We start from the raw sequence: 22,827 nt of genomic DNA on the forward strand, positions 1-22,827 counted from the left end.
AGTAGCAGGCGGAGGGCGGGACGAAGGGGTGGACGTGGCACTGATTTGCTGCCGGGGCGCAGGCGGAAGCGGTGGAGCGGGAGGTAGGTTCGGCGTCCCGCCCTGCCCTTTGGGGGGATTGGGCCGTGTGGCACCTGGATTGGGGATCCGAGCGGTGATCCACGGGATGATCCACGGGGTTCGCCGCTGTCCCGTGCCAGGATAACGCTATAACGGCGATCAGTAAACCCTCACCCGGCCCTGCGCCTCCGGGCACGCCGCAGCCACGTGTTTTATTCAACGTCAAAAATGTGGGGGTTTTGGTGTTTTTTTTGGTTGCTTGCTTTGTTGGTGGTTGTATTCGGGGTGTGGAGGTCTCTACTCGCCCTCCGGCATCTGCGGGCGTGAGCCCTGTGCTGCCGAAGCCTTAATAACATAAATAACGCCTTAATGAGGCTAGTTTTTTTAATTAGCAGCTTCTTATATTTTCTTCTTCTGTTGTTCCATAGGCACAATCCAGGCTGGCTTTGGAGGCTACCACAGTCTGCTCTGGTCTCTTGTATTTTGGCTCCTGTTCTCTGTTTTCCCCTTGCAGCAGTTTTCATCCTCTTGTCTGTAATTGCATTTCTCCAAGAATTTTTGAATTTGTTGTCTTAAAGGTGCTTTGTGTCCTCATCATGAACACGGTGTATTCTTTTGGTGACTGAAGACAGGTTGTCAGCTAGGTTCCTCTAGTGTAGTTTTGTTTACAAACATGCCCTATATGATAAATTTTTTATACTTTTTTCCTACTTCAGTAGTTTCTGGTGAGCTCCTGTGTGAAATCCCTTGCAGATTATTGTGCTCATGGATGTGCCATGAGTCCTGCAGGGTCACTTGCTGTTTTGTCTCTGTGCCTGTTTCTGATGTGCTTGTTATCTTTCAGTGCCACTTGAGAATGAGAAATTTTAATCCCTCGCTCTTGTCACCTAGGGATTAGCAGTAGGTGGAGGTTGTTTTTTAAGGGGTTATGTTAGAGCTCAGGAGCCCCAGATGAAAAAGCAACACAGGTCCTTGAAGAGTGGGTGGAATCACCCAGAGTCTGGGGTGAGGTTTTCAGGGACTCCAGTTATTATCTGATTCTTCAAGGTTAACAGGAAGCAGCTGTGATTTCTTCACTGATATACCTGGCAAAAATGTGGGGTGCTTGTTGATACTGTGTGGAACCCATAAAATCATGTGCATGAGTTATGATCTGGACTAACTTCATTAGATAACCAAGAGTCTAATTTAGACAGCTGTTGTAAAATGCTATTAAATGGGTCTTGAAATGATATTTTTTCCCACCAAAAATGGAGTTTGCTCTAGTTCCATCCCTGACTTGAGCTGTATCCTTTTCCTTGGTTAAGAAACAGTGGCTTTCAACTCCTGCTAATTATAATCAGGATGTCTTTGTGGATTTTAGTCTTCCCCACCTCCTTTATCTCTGTAGATGAGGTGGAAAAAAAGGGAAGGTGGTAAAAACCTACTGTGATTTTGAAGATTATGAGTGGAATGTTGTATCAGATAATGTAATGGTAAAGGACTGGTGTCCAAGATATGTCAAGACACAAAGGAGTTACTGAATTATGTTTGGTACCATGTTGACACAAGCTCAGGCAAAATGTAGAAAATAATTACAAAACAAATTACTGTTGTTTGCTGATCTAACAGTGTCAAATCTGATCAACACGAAGAACACGTCTTACAGGAAAAGTTCCAAGTTGGAAAAAAAAAGGTTCATTGTATGTGTGTGCCTGGGCAAGGGCCTCCGGTGTTACTGTCTCTTAAGGCAGATTATTGTTTTCACAAAATATTTCTTGATTAAATTAGCCAAATTTGCAAAACATGGAAAAATATTGGATATTTCTGCATCTCCTCTGCAGACTCTCAGCTGAGTTTTCTGTGAAGAGGTATCCTCCAACTGAGCAGAGAGATAGAGCAGAGATTGTGAAATAAATAGTAACAAAGGGAGACCGATATTGTGTGATTTTAAGAGCAGAGAGACTGAGAACTCTTGTGCCCTTGATCAGCCAAATTGCTGGCTATCTTGGGGCAGAAATAATTAGAGGAAGAGTGAGGCTATATATCCTATCACAGCCTGCATTTGTTTTTGTTTGTTTGGTTTGTTTTTTGGTGTTTTTTTCATTTAATTGTTTTTGTTTGTTTGTTTGTTTTGGTTTTTGGTTTTGGTGGTTCTTTGATTGTATTTTCAAAATTATTCTAATGATTATGAAAAGGATTGTTTGTTTACAAGTCTACAAAGGGGTTATAGTGGCCACCCTTTTCAGCACAGTAGCTGGACAGGAAAGAGGGAGCCTGGGGCTTTCCAAATGCCTTCAGCTGTGTCAGGCCTGAGGTGGAAACCTCACAAAAGCCTGAGGAGGGATTTGCCTGGGCTGAGCCAATGAGCAAAGATACAACAGTCCTTGGAGGCAGCCAACTGTGTTGTGTGGGCTTATATTAAATTAAATTACCCCAACTGAAAAACTGGTCATTAATTTGCAGAGTCCAGCATGGCCTGGGCAGAAATGTTAATTTTGGTGAAAGCTGACATAATTATTTTTGGAGATAAGAGGCAAGGAACCAGGTGAAGCATCCTGTGTTTTTTGGTAATGAACCTACTTGACTTAAATCTCCTGAAGGAAGTATTAGAGAAAAGGTTTTTTTTTTTCCCCTCTGTATTGATCAAAGTCTATAGGTGAAAAATGTGCTTTGTATTTCATCGTTTTTTAAAATCTTGGCTGTTCCACGGATTTGTTTTATTAACCTTAACTATCCTAAAAATATTTTTTAATTTTCTTCAAATAAAGAGGTAGAGGAGGAATTTTTTAAGTATATATTAATAGTATATGTATAGTATGTGTATATTTTGCATAGTGTGTATATATACTTATATAATTTATATTGTATATATATATTTCATTAATTTCAGATTCATGTTGTGATTTTGGCCCTTTTGATGGTAAAAAAAAAAAGGGGAACTTGTAACATTGAAAGAGAAGAAAATGTATTGTGGGAGTACTTTACCTAAAACTGCACTGAAACAGTTTATTTGGGCTGTGGAGAAGTGACTCTTGCGCACAAAGAGTTTGTGCACGAAACACTTTTGGTTTTTTTATGCTCATGTACCTGCATTAATTGAGTTCTCAGGCTTACATCCTTAACACAGCACCCTAAGACCCCTCTGGTGCTTCAGACTTTACATTTTAAGATCTCAAAACTCTGTGTAATTGGTAGAGTGTCAAAGCAGTTTTATGCTTCCTAATGAGTGCTTAATTGCCCTCTCAGCTCAAGTGTCAGTGGCATTTTTCCCCTGGTGTGCCCCTACTGTGTCATCTGCAGATTTCATTTAAAGAATTCTTTAGTAGATGTGAGGCAAAACTAATATTGAAAAACTGGTTTCCTGAAGTAGACTCCCCACTTGGCATTAAGTGTCTTGGGTAAGGGTTAAATTTTTGAGCAGGGTTTTGTTGGTTTGGTTTTTTTTTCTTTTTTTCCTAGTCCACAGTAAGATCTATCACATGAAAGAGTTATGAAAATTGCTTGGAAGAGCAGTGAGCTGATGTGTCTGGAGAGGCTTTATGTTTTTTATGTACAGAACTTAAGATGCAAAAAGCACAGGGGACTCCTGTGAAGCTCTTTGTGGGTTCTTTCTTCCCTGAATGTGGCTTTTATTTGAAGTTCTGATTCACTACAAGCTCATAGATTCATAAATGATGGCTCAGGGTGTAAATTCAGTGGCCACTGAATTTTCTGTGGAACTGTGTCCTTATTTTTTTTATATATATTTTTTTTTTCTTAGAACAAAGGTTCTTGTTTGCTCAGTGCTTAGTGAGGTTATGGGATTTGTGTACTGGTGCTTCTGCCGTGTTTTGGTTGGTTAAATGTGCATTATCACAAAGCCTAAGCTACAGTGGTGCCTGTGGAAACAAGTGAAATAGGTATTCAGTGTATATGTCTCTTTACCTTATCTTCAAACTCCGCCTAATCCATCAGAAAAGTAATTAATGTTCAATGCCAAGTGACAAACATGGCACTTAAATTTAAGTGCATCGAAAGTGAATAACTCATTTTGTTGTGAACATCTTGTGAATTATTTTTCCATGTGGGTCAGACAAAACAAAGTGAATTACAATTTTTAAATTAATAAATTTAAGTAATGTGAGCTCTTTGTTTTCAGGGAGCTCAATGTTGCCTTTTACCAGTAGATAAATAGTGAATGGAAAGAAAAACATAATAAAACTTTCGTTAAATGAAGACTGGGTAATGCAGAATTTTCTTCAAAGAAAGTGCCTTAGGAAACAGTTTAGCAAGATGAAGCAATTTAGAGCCTGAGCCCATTTTTTATTATTAATTTGACAGGGACGTGAAATTAAAATAATCCATCTCTTTGAAAAGTCTTAGGTGTAGAGGTGGGAGGATGTGTAAGACTTCACATTTATACCTGCCCTTGTTCCACTGAAGGGGCTACATTTGGTGAAACTTATTTTTCCAGGTTCCTGGGCTCAATTTTTCAAAACTCCTCAGAAACCTTACATGCAGAATTATGCCCATACGTATTTACCTGACACACTGATTTCTTTGTTTCATTTATCTTTGTTTCAGACTTATTACTCTTGCCTATGGAGCTACTGTGGATTCAGTAGTACTGAATTTAGTAGACTGAAAAATTAAAAAAGAAAAAGGCAGATTTTAGTGGAATCTGTCACTCAGTGACGTTAAGTTTAATGTGTTTACAGAAACAGCGAGATCGTACTATGGGGACTAAAAAGTAGAAAACAAAGGAAGTCTGTGGGACAGATTTCTATTGAATATCCTGATAATATTTAATCCTGAAGAAGGCAGTGTTTTGGAAAACAGATGATACCTCAACCAGACTACTGCGTTATCCAAATATACATCAAAAAACATACATATTGGAGTATTTTGGGATGAACAAAGGGTGATTAAAACATGCTGCTTTTTTTTTCCCCCTCCCTAAAAAATTCCTCAACTGTACTGTCTTCAAATACATAATATTGTATTACTGAGCACTGCAGAGATGTTTTAAAAATACGTCTAAGATACTTGAAATTGTCATATCTTTGTTTTTACTGATTGAATACGTTGGGCTTAGAAGTTGCATCTGGCACAATTTCCTTTTTCTGCTTTTTATCTGCAAAACTCGTAACACTTTTAATGCTGTCTTTTCAGAGAGATTATGGGGGAGATTGATATATGCTTATATTGATTTTTTTTTTTTTTTAATTTAAGTGGGGAGGTGAGTTATTTTGGAGACACATTTATCTTATTAATAAATAGCCTAAGGTTTTCAAGGGGAGGCACTATACCACCCTTGGCTTTGGTAGGACCTTGGAAAGCCAGGGTGGAGTTATAAAGGATTTGTTGGGACTTGCGTCTCCCAGAGGCAGTGAAGTAGGGGAGTCTGGTTCTCTGAGACACGCCTGCTGACTCTTCATCCCAGATCTGCCCTCTGGAAGCTGGTCTGGTTGTTATCTTTCATCTTTGCTCCCTTCTATGCACACGTTTTAGTAACTTTGCCACAAATATTAACCTTTTCATCAGTAAATGTGTTCATTGCATGACTTTATTTTATTTTTATTTTATTGTTTACAGGTTTATAACAGTGTATCCTGGTTTATCTTTGGATGTTAGAAAGTGAGGATTTGCCAGCACACTGAACTGTTAGCGTTGGGAAGAATTGGTAGAAAAGGGTGAAAAAGAAAGGTTTGTCCCTTTTATAAAAAGCTATCTGGGTATTCCCTTATTTGCTAGTATTTACTAGTATAATTGCCCACTTGGGTATTTATTTTAATACATTGAAGGCCTTTTTTTTAACCTTCTTACAGCTTGATGTAGATGCTCATAAGTAAACTTGGCAAGTCTGGATGCCTGGAGTGGGTAGTGGGTTAGGCCTGAGACTTCAATGGGATGAAAGACACCAGGGTGGGCTTTGCCTCCAGGCTACAATTAAGATCAAGGCTTTTTAGTAAGATTCGTACTATAAAGGTTGTTGACTGTCTGCTTCCTTCTGTTTCTCCTCATTTTTCAGCTGGTGACTGCAGTAAATAAGCCTGACAGGGGTTGTTCCTTATCATGGATTCCACATCTTTTGTGGCAAATCTTCTATATCTTGCTGTCCCATGGGGTTTGACAAGCTCAAGACTGATTTTTTTTTTTTTTTTGTTCTTTTTTTTTGTTTGTTTTGGTTTTGGTTTTTTTTGGAGGGAACAATTGCACAGAAAAGTATGTGTATGTTTCCAATCCTTTTGTGGCTGCCATGAAACAGTGGGAAGGAAGCAATGCAAATATGAGCCATGTGAGCCTTGATTCTTTAGTTCAGTCTATGATCTCTTGATCAAATATTGCCATGTAGGACCAAATTTTTAAAATGGCCCGTTTTCCTGCACAAAGTTATAAACCCGCTCAGTCACTGCTTTACATCCAGTACCAATTTTTGGTTCATTTATCTTCAAGACAGAGCTGCATTATTGACAAAGTTGTAATCCTTGTGCTTTAATATAGAGTGAATTTAAAAGAACCACTAGATATAATTTAGGATGCATGTAATATAAAGATGCCTTAGCCCCCTAAATTTCATTAGAAAAAAGAGCTCTTTCTAATTTTTTCTTCTCTTCTTTGGTATTCAGATTTATCTTTAAGTTACAGATGAAGGCTATTATTGAGGCTTTCTTCAGTGTCAGACAAGTATTGTGGCCAAGGGGATGGGAAGCTTTTTGTGAGATGGGACAGGAAAGATGCTGTATTGTTTTCTTCATGTTTGTTGGCCCAATCGTGTTCTTTCAGAAAGAAAAGAAAGAAGAGGAAGTCTCTATTGAATCAATAGTAGTTCTAAGATTAATGCAGTCAGAGTTGAAGTTTTTGGCAGGTCTTTTAATGCTCTTTCTCTTGAAGTATTTGAGTTAATGGAATTTTAAATTAACACACGAGAATATCAATTTCTGTGAAATATATAACTGGAAATATGCATAAATATAGGTATTATCTTATTTCCTCCTGTTAGAAAACATAGTGATAGCTAGTTTTAATCTTTAAAAGCAATCTTGAGTTTTTCTTGATTGGTTTAACTCTACAATTATTGGCTTGTAAGTATGTGTAGGATCTCCTGAACAGCACCTGTTCTCTGATTATAAATTAACTATTAACTTCCTTCTGATTATTGGATTCTGGTTAGTAGTTGTTCTGGTCAGAAGGGATCAAACTTTAGGCTTTAATAGCAGTGTATGGTCTTCTATTCTGAACTCCCATTTTTCTTAATAAGAAAGCACTTAAGTTAATTGCTCCCTTTCAAAGACATAGTAGCTCTTTCTGGTCTGTAAGTAGCCTTTCATGCATAGCTGCTGAGGTTTGAAACACCTGCAACCCAAGCAATTTGAAAAAAAAAGCCATTAGTCTGCACGGAGGAAAAAAAAATAAAGTGCTGAAGTTCAAAATATTATCAATGATGCTGTGTTGGAGCAGCCTGAAAGATCTGGCTTTTGGTGTGGGCTTAGTGCTATCCAAAACAACATATAAAATCCTTTGTAAACCAGTTTTAAAAGTGTCTTGTTTATTCAGAAGCCCCTGTGTGCAGTGTTTGTTCTGAGAGCAGAGGCACCAGCCAACAAGTGATTTATCCTCAGAAAGAAACATTGCCTAATGTAGATTATGGAAGCCAAAGAGCAAAGGGACAAAGTGCTAAAGATAAACAGCTCAATCTCCAACTATTCAAAGGCCTCAGTAAAGCCTCTGATTTACAGATTTGGGGTGGGACTTGACTATTCCCACCTGCAAGTCTTGGGTCCTTGGCTCTGGCATGGTGAGGTGCTGGTGTTCTGTGTGACCCTCTGTGCCCTTCAGGAGTAAAACACTGGCTTTCTTATGGCCCTAGCACATCAGTGTTGTGCAGGTTTTCTTTGTCATAATCAAGAGAAGGAAGAAAGTACTGGCTGCTCCCATTTTACTGAGACAGTGAAGGGAAAGAGCCCACAGACATGGCATTGGTGAATATCGAGTGGCACTTGAAAGTACTCCTCTGGCCTAATGGATTCAGAGGTGCTCTTTAGACTGCAATAATGAGTCTGATTTCAATAATTTAGTTTACTGGGTAGCAATAAAAACATAATCTATTTTTATGCAATGATTTTATGGTTTTTTGACAATCTTTGCCAGCAGCTGGACTGGTAAATAGTATGACTCACAAAATTGAGGTGGCTCTTTTAACCATTTTGAGCATTAATACAGTTCCTACCTTCCCACACAAAGATGCAAAAGGAAAAGTACGTCCTAAAGTTTCAACTTTGTATTTTTGCCTCTATTTCATAATGAAATTTTGACTTGGTGAAAGTAGTTAGTCGGTGAAGAGTCACGTGCACTTGGCGTGTTGGAAGGTGATGGGGTGATGAGGGAATTTTAGTGAGCAGGTGGTGGATTGGGATGGATTAGTTATGAGGAGAGTGTTTTGTGTCAGCTCTTGAAGTATAGAGCAAGACATCTTTTAAAGATGTTAAATAGAGTTACTGGAATGTAGGTAGAATGTCCAATTTCCAAATTCCTCCGTCTGAAGTTCTTGTTTCGGAAATACAGTGGTGTACATCTATTGTTGCCTTGAGAATGGGTGCATTCACCTTATGGTGAATTAGTAAGGAACATGCTCTGTTTTAATGTCTGTATTTTTATTTTCTATAGTGGTAATTGCTAGCTGCTAAGTAGTTAGGTAGCTCCTTTGCTATTTTTTCCTGTATTCATGCTTTAATTGTATGCAGTATATCCATTTACTCAACACTACACTAAACTCTGAAAGAGTTTTATTGTTGGGAGGCTTGTGGAAAAGGAAATATTATTTTTTTGTTGTTTTCATTATTGTTTTGTTTACAAACAGGTTTTTGCAAAAGCAGTAAAGTACAATATTATTGTTTGCAGTGTTGTTTCTATGTGCTGTGTTGGTCAGACTGATTTTCACGAAGAGGGTTTGTTCCTCCTCTTGAGGAGAAGTATATAACAGTCATTATATACAGCCAAGAACCCTTAAGCTTTTGCTGATGGGTTGGAACACTTGAGTGCTTGGGGATGTGAAGCCAAGCTGAGCTCTGCTTAGTGAGGCAGTTTCTAAACATGAAGTAATAAGAAATACTCCTTTCAAAAGGTCAGTGAGCACACTGGAGGAGATAAAAGCTGGGAGAAAGTATCTTCATTTTATACTGTCTGGGAGAATTGTTCAGAGACACAGTAAAACATGGAAAAGCAGGAAAACTGTATTTTGCATTTATTTTGAAACATTCTTCTGCTTCGTGTGTGTCTCCTCAGTGTGTTTTCATTGAGGTTGTGCTTTACCACAGGTGTACAAGTTGTGTGGGGGGTTTTCTCAGCTCTATTAACTGGCTCTTCCATTACACTGGTAGGTGATCGCTTACGGATGTTGTCTAAACAGAATCTTAATTTTTACCTATTCCATATCACTCCAATAAAATACTGTTGTGTGAAGGTGAAGTCATGGGATATTATTATATCAAATTAATTTAGTCTCAGGCCTTAAAAACCTTGTTAGTGCATCTTTAAATAAATAAATAAATAGATTTCTTTGCTGTATGACTCTTGACCTGTTTTTCTGACTCAGGACTGACACTTCATTGCCTTTATATAAACAGAAAATTTAACTCTGTTGCTTTGTTTTCTGTTATAAACAGTCTGTGTTAACAACAAAGCCTCTGGTGCAGGTGGTTTTCACTGAATGATACTCTGCTTTGTCATAAGAATCAAATAAAACAAGCAAAAACTCCCCATTGGACTGTATATATGCTTCATTACCTTGAGTGCTGTCTGTCGGGGTTGTGTGCTACAATCTTTAAGTAAAAAAGAGTAATTGGAGTCTTTTTAAAAACACTGTCTTTCAGAGAAGGACTTCTATGAAAATATTTCATTGTATTTTTCCAGAATAAGCAAAAACCAAAAGGGAATCTGACAGGCAAAGGAAAATACATGTCTGTGTGCTTGAGCATGCTTTATCAATTACTTGTTTTTCCTTCCCTGTGCTCTTTTATTGACCCATGTCCAGCCACTTAATGCCCTACAGATCTTTATAATGTCTGTATTTCTAGAATCACTAATTGCAAAGGCATTGTTCCAGTTGTCCATGCCCCAAATATTTAATTTTTTTTCTTGCTTAGAGGTGCACAGACATGCCGTAGGTTTTTGGAAGTGACCATTTGCTTGATGATGAAAATGGAAAACTTGTTTTTCTTTTTTGACAGAAACTAATTTTTCTATATTGTTTTTGAGTAACATTTTAGTTTCTGGTGCATTTGCAGGGAATGGAAAGCTGGAGTATGACATCTGTAGTAGTAAACACACTGGTGGTTTATGGATGTAAATAGTAAAGCTTTATACTTGAAAACGAAGTGCTACATATTTTACTTCTTTTGAATACTGTGCACTTGTCTGGGATGAGTTTCAAATATTGATGGGTGCTGAGCTGGACAAATCAGGCACAAGACAGTCAACTACAGTTAAAACTGTTCCTCCCAACATGAAAATGCCAAGTTTTGGTGAGGCCTGATGTAGTTAAATCTGTATCTAGATTTGGCTCTCAGTGTCCATGAGCAAAGAATGAACTTCCTTCTACTACCACTTGAAGAACAGTCCCCTCAGGGCCTGAACTGATCTTGATCATGGTTATTTATTGCTACACTTTAGGTGGAAAACTTGATAGAGCATTTCGTACCCAACTTGTCTGAGCATCATTGTACTCAGTAGATGCAGTTTAAATACCTCAGTTGGGTTTTTGCTGCTTTTACATGCTATTTTTAGGGTGTGAGTGAACATGTAGCCTTTTACCAGTCACATCACTCAGTCAGATTAGACTATATATAAATATATATATATATATAATATATTAAACTATATATATACCTTCTAAATTCTTAGAAGGTCTTATGTCAAGCACAGGTTACCAGGTTACTTTGCTGTAGAGCAAAAATTCACCGTAACATCATATATTTTGTTTTCCACTGCACCCAGTGTTTAAAATATTTTCTCTGGGTTGCTGCCATTTGCTACACTCTGTGCAGCTTTCATGTGATAGTCTTCCAGATGAATATTGATTACTTGGAATTATATTAAATGTGCTGTACGTTGGGTGATGGCAAGTTAAAAACAGAGCCGTGGGGAGAGTGCTTGTGTATTGTAATTTCTGACAGCTTCTTAATTTGAATTCTTAATTCAAATATATGTAATTGTTGACACTGTTCTTTTAAACCTTACTTATTATAGTTCAGTTTTCTGCTTGTAAATATCTCTGACAAACTGAAAGAAAATAGAATAAAATTACAAACATGCTTAAGTTTGTATATTCCCCCTCCAACTCCCATACTAGTTATGTAAAGCTGTTAAGCACCCCATGGGAAATAACAGGATTATCTTTTTAAACAGGTGCTGGGAAAATGGAGAAGATTCTGAACAGAATTCATCTGGTTTCTGATCCAGAAGCAACCTACTTCCTACAAGTATCATGGGAAAAGGATTTAGGCACTGGCTTCAGTATACTTCTTAGTGATGGTCAGTTCTCATGGGCTGGGACAGGTAATGATGGATAGAGAGAAAAAATATCTTAATTTAAATTATTACTGGTTTTATTACTCTTTTTAAACACTTTTTAAACTGTGACCTGCCATGGTCTGGGTTTGTAACTGGGAGGACAACAGCACAGAGGGGTTCTGACAATGTAGAAGGTCTGGAGCTATCGCAAGTTTATTGTGGGGATGCACCGGCTTGTATAGGGTTCTTGGGGAAGGTACTGGAAAAGTAGGTGGAACGTGAGACACACAGGTGAGGAAACAAAACAGGGAATAAACCAGGGAAGGTAAGAGGGAAAATAAGACAATCAGGGACCAATAACAAATTACTCCACACTGTGGCAAATCTTAGCCAATCAGTGTGAGGAACAGGAACATGAGGGAGCTAAGAAGTCTGGACATGTCCATGCAATTAGAAATAACTGGGGTACATTAATAAAAAGCATGCATTAGCAATCCATATGTGTTTTTAAGATTGAGTCTTTTTCTGTTGTCCTTCAGTTTCTGTAAATCTCGCGCCACTTCTGGAATCTTTTCCATTTGTTTTCCTCGTCCTCCACAGTGACCGTGGCTTGCATCACAGAACCATTTTATGGGTGTTACCTGTCCCTGCTAATGGAGAGGGGGGGTTCATGATATACTGGGACATGACCAGAGGACTTTCAAATCTGGAAAAAGGAGTGTCAAAGCTAATGCTAATTGATTTAGGACATGGATATGCAATGTTTTGTTCTTTCTCAAGAATATATAATTTCTTGGAGTGATACTGGAGTACCACTTATGTATCTTCTCCAGATTCCTGAGCAAATGTTGGTGCAAGTTCCATTTCCAAATTAAGAGTTCATGAAGTGTTTAGTTGAAGATGTTTATGAAATGTTTTCATAAAATCTTAATAATTTAAGGTAATTATATTTGGTACTGAGGTGAATTTTTGGGAAGGAGAAGGGACAATAAGTTATCAAAAGAATCAAATAAAAAATAGCCTGTTGGATTTTTTTTCCCTCCACTCAGAAACCTGAATAAGAGGATGGATCTCTGCATATGTGAATGCTTTTCTCTTTAACACCTAAAGAAAAAAGGAAAGATTTGTGTGTTCCTTGAGAAATCTGTCAAATACTTGGTCAAAAGCCCTTCTCTCAGTGGCAGAAGTATTTCAAGGGTGGGAAAGAATTATATATTTTACAGCATATTATGGGCAAAAATATTTTCTAGACTCTATATCTGAATTATGAAAGTATATGTCTGTGTAGTTGCTTCCTTCCTTCTCCTTGCCCAGCGCGTGTTGTTTCTGCCCAGTTTCTCCTACATAAGTCAAGCCTTCATGTAGGTCTGAGATCTTTATATATACAGAGATTTAGATATAGATAGATAGATATATGTATGTATATGTGTCTACATATAAATTAAATCTGCTCTTCCATATTCCTTTTAACATTTCACACACACCATTGATCAGGAGTTCCTACACAAGACAAATACATGTATTCCAATCCTGATTCCCTGTAGACTGGCATGAAAGATTTTTCTTTCTTGGTTTAACAATAGTGAAATTAATATTTTGAAAATAACAAGAAGGTATTAACACTGATAAATACTTAACTAATTGTACATACTAATTTTTCTGTTTAAAAGGTCTTCTCATTTTTCTTACATGACTTTGAATTCTAAGTTTAAATTCACAGAAAGCCAATTCTTATTTTTCTAAGTGAAAGCTATGTCCCTATAATTGGAAGCCTATAGAAAGAATACATAGACACAGTTCTCATTTTGTTAACTTCCTGCATCTGGCAGAATGGCTAGATAATCCATTTCCCAAAACAGAGGGCCAGTGAAAGCAGGATGACCTCACTCTATTAAAAGGAAAGAAAGAGACCCACAACAGTTTAGCTTCTTCTGTAAGAATCTGATCCATTTCTAAGGAATTCTTACTGAATTTGTAGTCCCTTGAATAGTTTCATTAGGAGTTGATGTTTTTGTGCAAGAGCCTTTCCTACCTCACAGATCTGCATTTTCATACACCCAGCATTGTTTTTGGTCACTTTTCAAAGTTATTATGTCACATTTGAAGCTACTTAGGTTCTAAACTGGAAGGAGGGAAAGCAATGGCCAGAATATTCTTGCTGTGGGAAATCCCTTCTCGGTTTCTCAAGCTGTGGATTATTTTGCTTGGCAAGACCTACCAGGAAGTGAGTGAAAGTTGCTGATGGAGTTGTCTTTTATGGATTTTGTCTATTTAATGTGATGATGAAAAGTGTTAGGAGTTCTATTTAAGAAGAGGAGAAAAAAAGTAAATGTTGGAGGGGAGGGGAAGCACAAAAATATGCAACGTAATGTATAAGCTTCGTATTGGGTTAAAGGACTGCAGCTCTATGGTTTTATACATTTCATGTTTCTCTAATGATTGATCAGGTCTGCTGGTTTTATAAGATAAAGGAACATGAAGCATTGTACAGGCACCACAGGAGAAAAAACCCACAGTGCTCTATTGTTTTTATAACTTCCTTATTTTCATTAAAAGTTTTCATAAATTATTCTCAGTGTTGAAATCACTATTCTGGACAAACACTTGTTTTTGCAAGTATTTCAAACTGTGATGGATAAACGAGGCTAAAATTTAGGTTTGCAAGGTAAAAACAGGTTTATTAATGCTAACAAGCAAAAGCGGCTAGCCGGGCGACCGGGGGAAACCCTTGCTCCACCACAGTCCGCAAAATGGGGAACCGAAACAGCAGCAATTATAACCCTCGTTGGTCCCACCCCCCTAAGTCATGTCCATAGTCCATTGGTGAGACTTTCGCGGGCTATCCTCTGTCTGGTTCCTCTTTCGCGGGCTAGTCCAAGGTTGGCTCCTCCGTTCGCGGGTCTTTGCCGTTGCTGAGGGGCTTCCACCAATAATATCAAAGTCCATAGTCTCTATGTGGCCGTGGTCCTGGAATTTTCCATCGGTAGACGTCATCTGATCATAGGACTCCTCGTGGCTTGCCCTCCATATTAGTCTCTAGTAATATGCTTATAACAAACAACTTTAAAATACCAAGTCATTCTGCGTTGTGTTAACAGACTCGTGGTTAGAGATTTCACAATCACTTATGACTCTTAACAATGTGGTTAGTAAGATATAACAACAACACCATTAACTCCCCTTTGAGCAGCAAATTTCCTGGTTTTACTTATAACAATTCCCCCCTCCTAATTTCCTCATAAATTTGCTGGTCAAATCTAATTGTCATAGCTTCTCCAGTTGTTTCTGAAAGGGAGGTTTGATCTTCATTAGAAGACCTCCCACTCATATCTTCATATTGTTGCCTCATAGTTAACAGTTGCACTGTATCAATTCTGTCCCTAGCAAATGCTATTATCTTATTAAGGATACATGGTCCAAATATCAGAGAAGCAAACAACATTACCAGGGGGCCTGCTAAAGTAGAAACCAAAGTCATTAGCCAAGGATACTGGTTATGCCAATTTTCAATCCAACTTTGAGTGACCTCTCTTTCTCTTTTTCTTTGTAAAATTCCCTCACGTAATTTGGACATAGAGTCCTTAATTACTCCCGAATGATTGGCATAGAAACAACACTCTTCACCCAGTGCTACACATAATCCTCCTTGTTGTAAAAACAGTAAGTCCAGTCCTCGCCTATTTTGTAAGACCACTTCCGAAAGGGAATTTAAAGAGGTCTCTAAATAGGATATGGATTTCTCTATTCGATCCAAATCCTCATCCACGGCTGTTCTCAAAGCTGTCAAGCCATGGTTATGTTGGACCAGAGAGGCAACTCCAGCTCCCGTAGCTCCCAACCCCAGAAGCATTGCAATAGTTATACTTATTGGCTCTCTCTTCTGTATACGATGTTCATTCATCTCCCAGAATTCAAAAACTGATTCTCCAGTCCGATATAACATGTGAGGCAAAACTGCAACTTGAACACAAAATTCATTATTTCCTACGAACGCAGAGACAGACACACACGGAACCAACCCTGCTTTAGAACAAATCCACCATCCACCCTGATGTGGTATGATCCACTTATTATTTTTCCCTTCTACTTTATTTATTTTAGTGCCACACAAATCTTCACTACTTGGGGATACGTTTCCAATACATGTCCCTTTCCCACTAATTTGGGACATAGTGAGACCGACCTCCCTCTCTCCCCATCTGCACTGACTCGGGGTATCTTCAGTGCTAAAATTGAAGGTAAGATTTAACCCTACTCCTTCATAGAAGGGAGGCTTTATATTATAACATAACCAGCAAGATTCGGTCATGTCTGGATCAGTATAGTTAATTGCTCTATATGAAGCTTCCACCATATTTAGCATAGATCCTACCTCTCCTTGGGATACCCTGTTCTCTGTTACCGACTCAGTGGGAGAGATTTTGACAACTTTTGCTTCCTGTGGCGCTGGTCTGGTGAGGATTGTATTTTCTTTCTCTTTTCCTAGAGTGTCCTCCCTGGATTCTTTTATTTCTAGATTTGGTCCTAAAAACTGAGAATAAGCTGTTAATGGCTGTTTCCGTATAGTTACATATTCCCCTGGATCAGCATACAACCGATCCAACCTCACTCCCCAGGTTCGACCAGTCAACCACCCTCGATCTTCATGATTGAGAATTTGAACCTGCAAATACTCACAATTGGATGGCTCATTGGGGAGTACCAGTCCTCCAAGGGCAGGGGGTGTGCAATGTGGGGGTCCCCATTGTACTCGTAAAAACTTATCCGGTCTTTCCGGTCTCCATGCAACAGCAATCGTTTCACAACCCCAATACCCACAATGGTAATGTCCTGGGTAATTACAAAAAGACCTCCCCGGATTGGAAGTGGGGCACCAATACGTCGCTCCTTTGTTCACTGTAACTGAAGGTTTCCCTCCACCTTTTCCACATTGTTGGGGAATAGTAGCCATTAATAGATCACAGACAGTGACATTAAATTTGGGAGATACTGCAGTTATCACTTTTCTTACAACCTTAGAATCCTTTGCCCTGATCAAAGTCCATTCGAAAGGTTGATGGGTAAGTCCCAGAGAAGTCATTAAAACCAGTAATTCAACAATCAACAACAAATTTTGCCCCATTTTACTTGAGTCTCCTTTTCCGCTTTCAGTGATTCTATTTAAATCCCTACAAATGTATCTCTCTGCCTTCCTCCGTCTGTTCCTGTGCAGGGAACAACGGGGTTTCAAATTCTTCTCGGCAGCAGAGATATTCTTCAAGGGATAACTTAATTCACTGATCTCTCGGATTGAGACTCATCTATTTCCAAATTTTGAACTCTATTAATTAGTCCCAACAAATCAACGTAACTCCTTCGACTAGGCCTCTCTGATTTCCAGGAGAACCTTGCTCGGCAAAGTTCTATTAATGCGTTATTCCAATTAGTTTCATATACCTCCCAAGTCTCTGGGACTAACCACTCCCAACCACAAAAAGCTTTTATTATCTCAGCTTGTGCCAATTGTTCTCGTATGGACTCAGCTGTACTGGTCCTGCACCTCATACAATAAGGTTGTCCCTTAATTGACACACAGCGCCACCTTTTACCACATTTTTTACACTTACAGAGTATCCAACTATAATGTGTGGATCCTGGGTGTTTTATGCAGGGTATTCCGTGTGGGTTTTGTCCTTCCGGTATGTCAGTCTCTATTTCACAACAATGAGCTAAAACAGTCTGTGTTCCTACAATTCTATACAGTCCCGAACCTCCAGTCTGTTCAGGGATTCCTTCCAGGTTCCAGGAGACATAATACGATTTCCTCAAAGTCTGTCCTTGAGGTATCTGAAAGAAAGTATATAAGCTAGGCCTTACTGCTTCTTCCTCGAAATTCATTTGTAGGCTTTTACTTTTTCAAATCTTATCCGCAAGTCTCCCGGGTCTGAGGTCACTTTCCACTCTGGTCCGGTTACTGGTCCCTTCACTCGTGACGCATGGGTCCACCCTCGTTCAGCTGTCCTTATAGTAGTATCTGTAGTGAGGAGAACAACAAAGGGCCCCTCCCACTGTGGAGTTAGTGATGTTTCTTTCCAGGTTTTGATTAGCACTTGATCCCCTGGTTGAATTTTATGTATTGCCAAATCCAAAGGGGGTCTCTGTGCTACAAGTCCCTTTCTTCTAAGTTCTTGCTTCCTCTTCATTAATTCAATAATATACTCTTTTAGATACACATCCTCCATTATTGGATGATCTACTGGGGTCCCAAACTCATAGGGCATTCCATATAACATTTCAAAAGGTGAGATACCTGTATCTGTCCGAGGTTGAGTTCTGACTTGCAGTAGTGCTAAGGGTAAGCATTTTACCCAATTCAATTTTGTTTCTAACATTAATTTAGTTAAGTGTTTCTTAATTTCCCCATTCATTCTTTCTACACGTCCTGAACTTTGAGGGTGCCAAGGGGTATGATATTCCCATCTGAATCCTAATAACTCTGTTACTTCCTCAATTACTCGCGAAGTAAAGTGAGTTCCCTTATCAGAATCTATTGAGATCATTATCCCATACCTGGGTATAATTTCTTCTAATAGAATTTTAGATACCACCTTAGCTGTACACCGAGCAGTAGGAAAAGCTTCCACAAAGTGCGTCAAATGGTCTACTAGTACCAATAGATACCGATATCTCCCCACTTTTGGCAGTTCTGTAAAATCCACTTGAATCTTCTCAAATGGTCTTTTGGCTAATTCCCTTCCTCCTTTAACTCTTTTTCTTAGATACCCTCTATTCACCTTCTGACAAATCAAACATCCTTCTAGAGTCTTTTTAGCTACATTATACACTCCTACACATACATATCTGTTTCCAAAATGATCTACTAGAGCTTGGGTACTCCAATGTGTCTGCTCATGGAGTTTCTTCATAATCTTATAAGCCAACCCCTTAGGAATCACTTCTCTCCCGTCTGGAAGCAACCATTTTCCCTGCTCTTCTCTGGCACCAACTTGTAACAACTTTTCTTTCTCCTGAGTACTGAAAGACTTAGGGACATGTTCACCTTCTAATTCTTGTTCATTGATCACCAACAAAGCAGCCTTTTTTGCCTCAGCATCTGCTAGATTGTTTCCTCTAGCTGTTGCCTTTAATCCTTTCTGATGGCCTTTTACATGCACTATTGCAATCTGTTTAGGTCCTCTCAAAGCTCTCAGCACCTCTCGGATTAAGCTTTCATGTACTAGTCCTTTCCCTTTTGCATTAATTAATCCTCTTTCTTCCCATAGTTTTCCAAAAGTATGTACCACCCCAAAGGCATACTTTGAATCTGTAAATATAGTTCCTATTTTCCCTTCTAGTAATCGAAGAGATCTTAGCAAGGCATAAAGTTCACATACTTGAGCTGACCAAGTATTACATAAAGATCCAGATTCTCTAACCTGAAAAGTAACTCCATCTACTATGGCATAACCTGACTTCCTCCGTCCATCCACTACTCGAGAGGAACCATCAATATAAAGCTTCTCACCCACGTCCAATTCCTCCTCTTCCAAGTCTTCTCTAATTTTTGTTTGAAGACTAATTACTTGTATACAGTCATGGACCACACTTCCTTGAGGTTCACCATACAAAAACTGAGCTGGATTCTGTAAATGAGTTACTTCCAATTCCAACTTAGAAGTATTCAACAGAACACTTTCATACTTCAATAGCCTGCTATCAGTCAGCCATTTCTCTGCTCTCTGCTTCAGTACGCCTCTAATATCATGGGGAGTATATACCTTTAAGTCTCCACCAAAGGTAACTTTTGCAGCCTCCTCCACTAAAAGTGCTGTAGCTACAATAGCCTGTAAACAAGTAGGCCAACCTCTACTAACCGGATCCAGAATTTTTGAGTAATACCCCACAGGTTTCTTATGCTCTGCCCACTTCTGAGCTAACACTCCGTATGCTGTTCCATTTTCTACATTTACAAATAGATAAAAAGGCTTCTTTACATCTGGAAGGCTAAGTACTGGAGAATTTATCAGATCTTCCTTCAGAACCTCTAATCTATTCTCATCTTCATCTGTCCACTTTACTAACTTATCCTTAGTTAGCTTCTCATATAGAAATTTTACCTTATTGCTATAATTCTCAATCCATTGTCGGCAATACCCTAAAAGTCCCAGTATTTGTCGAATTTGCCTTTTACTTCTAGGTGCTGGCATCGACAATATTCCCTTCACCCTTTCAGGATCTAATCCTTTACACCCTTTACTCAGCCAGTGTCCTAAATATTTCACTTTCTCTTCTGTAAACTGCAGCTTGGACTTAGACACCTTCAGGCCTTTGTTACCCAGGAAATTCAATAGCCTAATACTTTCCTTTCTTACAGATTCAGCATCCTTTCCAGCAATCAACAGGTCATCAACATACTGAACTAACACTACTCCTTCACCTGGTTTGAAGGATTCCAACAATTGCTCTAGAGCCTGTCCAAATAGATTCGGCGATTCTGTGAACCCCTGAGGCAGAACTGTCCATCTTAGCTGCTGCTTTCTATGAGTGTCAGGGTCTTCCCATTCAAAGGCAAAATAATTTCTACTCTCCTCCTTTAGAGGACAAGTCCAAAAAGCATCTTTTAGGTCTATCACACTATACCATTGATGTTCTGGTGACACTTGGCTTAATAAAGTGTATGGGTTTGCAACCACAGGAAATCTTGTCACTGTCCGTTTATTCACTTCTCTTAGATCTTGTACCAGTCGATAAGTCCCATCTGGCTTTTTAATAGGTAATATGGGAGTATTATGAGGGGACATACAGGGTTCTAGCAACCCTTTTGCCAGCAATCTTTCTATAGTAGGCTTTAGGCCCATTTTCCCTTCATTGGGAATTGGATATTGCCTCACCCTGATGGGTTTATTTGGATCTTTTATAGAAATTTCAAATGGCTCTATATTTAATTTTCCTATTGTATCAGAAGTATGCCACACTTCTGGATTGATTTGAGTTTCATCTTCTGCCGTAAGGGCATAAATCTTTACTTTCAATTGCTGTTCTGAGATTTCTAAATGAATTCCCAACTCAATCATCAAATCTCTTCCCAATAAATTATACTCTGCTTCCGGAACTAGCAAAAATGTTCCTAAGGCAATTTTATTGGAAGCCTCTATTTCAACATCTTTTATTACCGGTACTTTAAAAGGCTCCCCTTTTGCTCCAATTACTTGAACTTTATCAGATGATATTATGCAACCTGGAGGTAATTGTTGCACTGTTGATCTTTCAGCCCCTGAGTCCACAAGAAACTCAAGAACTTGTTGCTGAGGACCCACTTTTAATTTTATCAAGGGCTCAGTATTCTTTGGGGTCCCCAGCAGATAGAGCCCCTGACCCCTTCAGTCTTCTAAGAAGACTTGTTCATCTTTCTGCTTCTTTTTGCAGTTCCTCTGAATGTGTCCCTTCTGACCGCAATAGTAACATTCAAGTTCCCTATAATTAGTCCTCTTATTCTTTCCCCGTTGTGACCGATCATTGTGACTAAAAGATTCCTTCTTCTCTAATTCTCTGACAGCATTTTGCTCTCCTTTGATGGCTGCTACTAAAACCCTGGTTTGTTTCCTTTGCATATCCTCTTTCCTTCTCTGCTTCTCTTCTTCTCTTACTTCATCTCTTCTAACATACACCTCCTGAGCTTCTCTTAACAACAAATCTAATCCCTTTGTCTGCCAGTCTCTGTTCTTTTCTAGTTTCTTTCTAATGTCTTCCCAAGATCCCTGGACAAACCTAAGCTTGAGCACCGCCTGTCCCATTGCATCATCCTCAGGATCCATTCCCGAATACAGTTGAAAACTTTTTCTCAGTCTCTCCAACCAATCTGTAGGTGACTCCTCTTTTCTTTGATATTCTTTGAATGCCCTATCTATATTCTGTCCCCTAGGAACAGATTCTCGTATTCCCTGAACAATTATACTTCTTAAATCATCCATTAAAGCTCTATCCTCTGGCCTTTGGTTATTCCAGTTAGGTTTCTCAATAGGCCATTTAGTTTCAGCAGCAGGACCCTGCTGATGCCTTCTGTCCCAGTTTCTCATGCCAGCTGCTCTAATCATTCCTCTTTCTTCTACAGTAAACAAGATGCCCAGTATTGCCTGCATCTCATCCCACGTATAGGTGTTAGGCCCTAAAAACTGATCAAATCTTTCAGAAACCCCTATGGGGTCTTCTAATAAATTTCCCATTTCCTTCTTAAAAGCCCGTACGTCCCCCGAACTGAGAGGTACCGATACAAATCCTATACCTCCTTGTCTCCCTGGCACGGCTGTTTCACGAAGAGGGTATAACTGAGACTTCTGAGGGGGGTGTTCAGCTATTCCATGAGCCTCTGTTATATCATTAGGTAAGAAAGACTCACTAGCTTTATCGGCTGACAGGTGTACAGAGGTGGACGACAAAATGGCGGATTCCCGCCTTTGTGTGGATAAAATGGCGGATTCCCGCCCTGGTGTGGATAAAATGGCGGATTCCCGCCCTGGTGTGGATAAAATGGCGGATTCCCGCCCTGGTGTGGATAAAATGGCGGATTCCCGCCCTGGTGTGGATAAAATGGCGGATTCCCGCCCTGGTGTGGGTAAAATGGCGGATTCCCGCCCTGGTGTGGATAAAATGGCGGATTCCCGCCCTTGTGCCGAGAAATCGGCGGGCTTTCGCCCTGCTGGACTTAAAATGGTGGATTCCCGCCTTTGCTCAGGTAAGATGGCGGGTTCTGACACCCTTGGAGCACTTGGTGTCACTTCACTTTCCTCCCAGTACGGAGGGATATAAGGGGGAGGTGAACTCCGGAGTTCAGAATCTTTATTACAATTTACTTGCTTTCCCTGTTCTTTAAGTGGGAATAACCGAGTAGGAGTACTAGACCCCAACCAGATAACAGCATATTTGCACTCCTCCGGACAATAGGGTCTTTTTTCATTAACGTGAAAATTCAGCATCTCACAAATCCAACTTTCAAATGAGCCATAAATCGGCCAGCAAATACCACTCCCTATTGGTCTGCCTCCCCACACTTCAATACAATAATAGACCATCGTCTCTCTTGATTTCCCGAGAGTGTATGGGTTGTTATTCCAACGTTTTAGCAAAATTCCTAACGGGCTGTTTGCTGGGATGCCCTGCGACCTAGCCTCAAAGTCGCTGCTTTCACATCCTTTTTCTCTCAGAGAATCTAATTTCGTCTCACCCACAACACCACTTCCCTTTTCGGCTGACGAATCTCTGACACAGCTCTCCCTGTTCTGTGAACCACAACTACCTAACGTAGTCTGCCGTTTTTCT

General features: G+C 39.4%; 1 protein-coding gene and 1 long non-coding RNA gene across 2 annotated transcripts; one reads left to right on the forward strand and one right to left on the reverse strand.

Annotated features, from left to right (window-relative positions):
• Nucleotides 1-153: 153 nt before the first annotated feature.
• On the forward strand, nucleotides 154-11,571 carry LOC113999327. Its single transcript, XR_005566149.1, has 3 exons — nucleotides 154-290; nucleotides 5,617-5,727; nucleotides 11,428-11,571. It is a non-coding gene; the product is annotated as an uncharacterized LOC113999327 (long non-coding RNA).
• A 9,258-nt stretch (nucleotides 11,572-20,829) lies between these two features.
• LOC120324662 lies at nucleotides 20,830-22,814 on the reverse strand. The gene is made up of 2 exons (XM_039388402.1): nucleotides 22,175-22,814; nucleotides 20,830-22,114 (listed from the first exon to the last, which is right to left on the reverse strand). Exons 1-2 carry the CDS (start codon nucleotides 22,578-22,580, stop codon nucleotides 20,892-20,894), a joined length of 1,629 nt encoding a protein of 542 aa, XP_039244336.1. The 5' UTR covers nucleotides 22,581-22,814; the 3' UTR covers nucleotides 20,830-20,891.
• Between the last annotated feature and the right edge of the window lie 13 nt (nucleotides 22,815-22,827).

The sequence above is a fragment of the Pipra filicauda genome, unplaced genomic scaffold, assembly GCF_003945595.2.
Source record: "Pipra filicauda isolate LSUMZ 115617 unplaced genomic scaffold, ASM394559v2 scaffold644_size270591_pilon, whole genome shotgun sequence".
NCBI lineage: Eukaryota > Metazoa > Chordata > Aves > Passeriformes > Pipridae > Pipra > Pipra filicauda.